Below are 4,894 nucleotides of genomic sequence, written 5' to 3'. Positions count from 1 at the left end.
TATGGAAAAGTAAAAGCTAGGGTTTCAATAATTAATGAATTTGATAGATTACATTGATAAAATAATTACTTGAAGCATAAAATAAATAATTAAATAAATTCAACCCTCACATACAAGTGTACACCAATAGAATTATTCTGATAATAAGTAGTAAAAGTCAGCTTTAATTTGCATCATTCCCCAATGAAAAAGAAATTTTCAACTTGTCAATTCTAAGACAAATTAAAAACAACAATAGGGCTTCGAACTTGATGTTGACCATCATCCCACACCAAAGAAGATGATATCAAAGCTCTCATACCAATTGTCCCATAAACTCTCACTTTAAATGACAATTTTTCGCCCGAAGATTTGAATGACAAAACAGATGGTTGTACTTTGATCACAATAGGCTGGTCTCTTGGCACGGTTACTACAGCCTTGTATGTTGAATTTGGTGAACCAACGTTTGTGACTGTCCTTGTAAACACGGTGTCAAAGGGGCCTAAGCTTGTAGGTAGCGCGATTGAAGGGTAATTCAGATCCCAATTGGTAGATCTCTTGTGACCGCAACTACTTCCTCCTGTGATAAACCTTATTGCAGTTTCATTGTAGCCGTGACTACATAAGAACTTCATGTAGTCACTTACTCCAACGTCGTATACTAGGCCAGGGTCTATTGCCTTCAATGGATTGATTTGGCCAGAACCATAGGCTAACTCAGCTTCTTCATTTGTAGCGCTACTCATTGGCAAGGCTATTAAATTTCACATTGAAAATTACTAGTTATAAACTTTTAAGGATTAGCGAGATATCAGTTTGCAGACATTTTTACGAAAGGCTAAAAATATTTGTACCTGTAGTCATGAGAGCAGATTTGATTGCAGCTTCGGACCAAGTAGGATGAAAAGACTTAACATAAGCTGCAACTGCGGTGGCATGAGGGCAAGCCATGGATGTCCCTGACGCTATAAAATATTTCACGGACCTTTGATCACCCATAATTCCTGAAGGAGGTGCAACCGGTGAATATGCTGCTAGGATGCTTTCTCCAGGTGCAGTCAAATCTGGCTAACAAATTAAAACATTGGCGCGCAGACAAGATAAATCAATTAGCTTAATCTTATATTATACATTAATAAGTTTCACTGTTACTTGTTAAAAATATATACTATGATGGTATGTACAAACTTCATATACTCTTACTTTAAGGATTCCCGGAGAGAATGGATTAGGACCCCTTGAGGAAAATGAGACTACGAAAGGAGCTGGTGTATCCTCCACTTGAACACTTTTTTTAATCGTTCCAATTGGGGTACTAATACATATACACATGAGAAACATTTATACATTATTGTAAAAACAAACAACGTAACCAAAATTAACTTGATGAAGGTGTTGTATACGTATAATAGTAATATGTTACATAGACTAATTAAAAGATCGAGTAATTACCTTGTTAAATTTCTAGTGTAGGAGATAACACGAGCAGCATCATCAACATGAATATAAGATGCAGGGAGAGGGAAGGAAGATGCATGATCATGGGGTCGGACATCTTGGATTATCATCCCAGCCGCACCACCAAGGAAGGGCTCCTCCCCAGGTAATAGAGAATCACATATAACAATTTTGCCTTTCACCAATGTTTTATTTAATGTGTCTATAAGGCAATACCTGCAATTTTGTTACATATATATATATTCATGTAATTAGTTGTTCAATATAGTGAATTTACATTCATGCTAAGAATTGAATGTCATGTTTTAATTTGTAGTCACTTACCGGGAGAGTATTATTGACTCTTCCGATGATTTGTTTGCTGCATCTCCTCCATAAATTAGGGGAAATGTCTTATCATCATCTTCAAATGTATTTATAGAAACTCCCTGCATGCAAGGTAAGATTAATTCAATGTAAGGGATTTGTATTTTTTAGATCTCCTGGAACCGAGAGAGAAGCTCTAACCACTTGAGTTATCCCTCATCACTCTGTGTATATATAGTAACTTAATTAGTGAGTCTTAAGGGTGGGCAAAGCAATCTGATTTGTGGTCTTGTTGATTCGATCTAGAATTTAGGACATATGATCTAGTTTGTCTTTCAAATTTGATATTTGACCATACCCGTATATATCGTTACTGTTTCCACAATCAAATGAAATGTTTTGCCCTCTCAATTTGTCGGACTAAAAAAAACAAAAAAGTTTAACCTAATTATCATGAATTGAATACACTAATGAATTAGTGAGTTAAAGTCTTGAGGATAGTAAAGGATCAAATTCCGTCTATATCAAAAAAGAAAATCAATTCACTAACCTCAATAGTCATGCCATTACCAAGTTTCACTTGTGTGGTAAATTTACGGTCTATGGTACTAGCTCCAACTGAGAGTAACCATGGTGCAATATTTTCGAGTGTATGAAGGCTTGGACCACTATTTCCAGCAGAACTCGAAGTCAAGACCCCATGTTTCATAGCATGAAAAGCTCCTATAGCAATTACATCCTCAAAGTATGGAAATGCCGCATCGCCTCCAAGTGAAACCGATATGACGTCCACTCCATCTGATATTGCCGCATCAAATGCTGCCAGGATATCAGCTTCCCAGCAAGTATCTGTCCAACATACTTTGTACACAGCTAATCTAGCTGACGGTACACCGCCTCGAGCAGTTCCTTGGCCTAGTCCTAGGAAACTTGCTTTGTTCACCACTCCTCCTGCGGCTATTGATGCACAATGTGTTCCATGCCCTACTATGTCTCTAGGTGAGGCTATGTCATCTTCTGGAATTTCTCCATCCGCTCTAAAGTATCGCGCCCCTATTATCTTGCTGCATACAATAATGCAACAATGTCAAAGTTCTCCTTCATTTTTCAAATTAAACTCCATAATGCACAATTTTTGGACTAATAAATTGTTGGAACTCCTTTATTGTCTACGTATAAGTTGTCCCACATTAAAAAGTTAATTTTAAAAAAAAAAACCTCGTTTAAGGTATAATCTATGTGTTATAAACGAGCTTAGACCACACCCGTTACAGGAGAGTAGCCCCTTAGCATTATAAAGTGGACACAACTTTCTTATTTCTTCAATATGGGATGCACTTCCCGACACTTTCTACACTTTTCAATGTGGGACAGCACAATAGAGAACCTTACTTGTTGCAAGTGAAGTTATCGTTTGAAGTTTGACATATGCCCTTCCATTTGGAGGGTGGTGGACCGAAACCCTCATCTCGAAAGCTCTCAGATTCAGGCCAAATACCACTATCAACTACTCCAATGGTAATATCACTCTCCATCGCACTTCTCTCAACATTTTGAGAGAAACCCATGAAATCCCAAGACCTTGTTGTATGAAGTTTCTTCTTCCGATTGGGAAATACCGAAACCACACCATTAATCCCTATCATTATTAATTTTATGTCAATACAATCAATTGGCAAAGAACAAATTAAATTAGTTCAATAATAATATAAAAAACTATATCTGAAAGTAAGCGTAATTAAAACCAGCGTACTAGATGCTTTCTTTGCTTCATTTTCGGTAAGTTTTGCGACACATCCTTGGAAGTTCTCATAAGTATAAAGTAGATAATCTGAAGTTTTTTCTGAAGGGACACTGCAATTGCAATTTTCATTGCATACGTTATTACATTAGTTCATGTTTTATGAAAATATATAGCATGAAAAATAATCAAGACCAAGAACCGAAACACCATGTATAATAATAAAATATATAATAACATAGGGATTTTCTAACGTGTGTCTATCAGTCTATATATGAGCATGAATTATTTAAAGCAAAAAACATACAATAAGATAATGTAATTTACAAATGTAAGATTAATTATAATATCCAACTTAATTGTCAAATAGATGATTATTAAGAATGACAATTATATTATGAGACCACGTTGTCACCTTCATCACAAGGTTAGCAAAGTCTAGATTCTTGTTTTTTTTTACTTGATCATAAATTCATACGTACTTTTAATGATTGCAATATTTCGAAAATATGAGATCAAATCCCGTTGAAAAAAAAAAACAGGATCTTATAAGCTAAAAAAAAAAAGCTTTTCCATCCTCTCTCGATTGGTTTTTCTCGTTTCTCAATGGTAATTAAGTACAACTGACCTTTCAAGAACACCTCTCAACATGTCCAAATAGAAGTCCTTAGCAGAGATATTGGAGTAATGTCGATCGCCCATGTATATAATATAAGTCTACAAAAACCATACAATAAAATTAAAATCAAATATAAAAACAATAGACATAATATTATTTCAAAATTCAATTTGATGAAGAAATCATTGACATTGCATGCATATGAATGTGACAATGCAAGAATGAAGATCAGAAGATGCTTACATTTCTCTGATGTTCATGATCAGCTTGAATAATGGGTGTTTGAAGCCATAATAAGCAGAAAATTAGAGAGAGATTAACATATGAATAGTAAGGAAACAATTTAGAAGTCATTTTCTACAATTTTTTGGAGTTCTCCTTACTATCATACATTTTGAAACATATGTTTGGCAGCTTGTTATATAGCAATTATTTTACAATAAAAATATTCCAACTATATCGTATACAATAGTAATTATAATCATAAGGCTAGGCTCCTTTGACTTTTTGTCATCATTCTTTTGATTGTTGATTAATTCAGAGAAGAACTCAATCAAACAAAAACTATGTAAGAACTTTTACTAAGTGGTACTTCGTATTTGTTTCCATTATTAGTAGGCTTGTAGGAAGAAGGTTTCTCACAAAGTCACAATATAAATAATCTGATTTTTGCATATTTAACAACCTACAAATAGAATTTTATTAGTCCTGAGTCCTGACCTATAAGTTGAAACTTAATAAAGTGTAACAAAAATAATGTCATACCTTTTCAAAGATTGAAAAAATGT

The 4,894-nt window shown here is 34.5% G+C and overlaps 1 protein-coding gene across 1 annotated transcript; it reads right to left on the bottom strand.

The window, feature by feature from the left end:
- Positions 1-212: 212 nt before the first annotated feature.
- Positions 213-4,460, bottom strand: LOC145598333 (cucumisin-like). The gene is made up of 10 exons (XM_081654679.1): positions 4,350-4,460; positions 4,116-4,204; positions 3,500-3,600; positions 3,139-3,385; positions 2,297-2,810; positions 1,765-1,868; positions 1,435-1,656; positions 1,186-1,297; positions 837-1,050; positions 213-736 (listed from the first exon to the last, which is right to left on the bottom strand). The coding sequence occupies exons 1-10, from the start codon at positions 4,458-4,460 to the stop codon at positions 213-215; spliced, it is 2,238 nt and encodes a 745-aa protein (XP_081510805.1).
- Positions 4,461-4,894: the final 434 nt, after the last annotated feature.

Source organism: Chenopodium album, chromosome 2 (assembly GCF_948465745.1).
Source record: "Chenopodium album chromosome 2, dcCheAlbu1.1, whole genome shotgun sequence".
NCBI classification, from domain to species: Eukaryota; Viridiplantae; Streptophyta; class Magnoliopsida; order Caryophyllales; family Amaranthaceae; genus Chenopodium; species Chenopodium album.
This window is presented reverse-complemented; position numbering and strand designations above follow the sequence as displayed.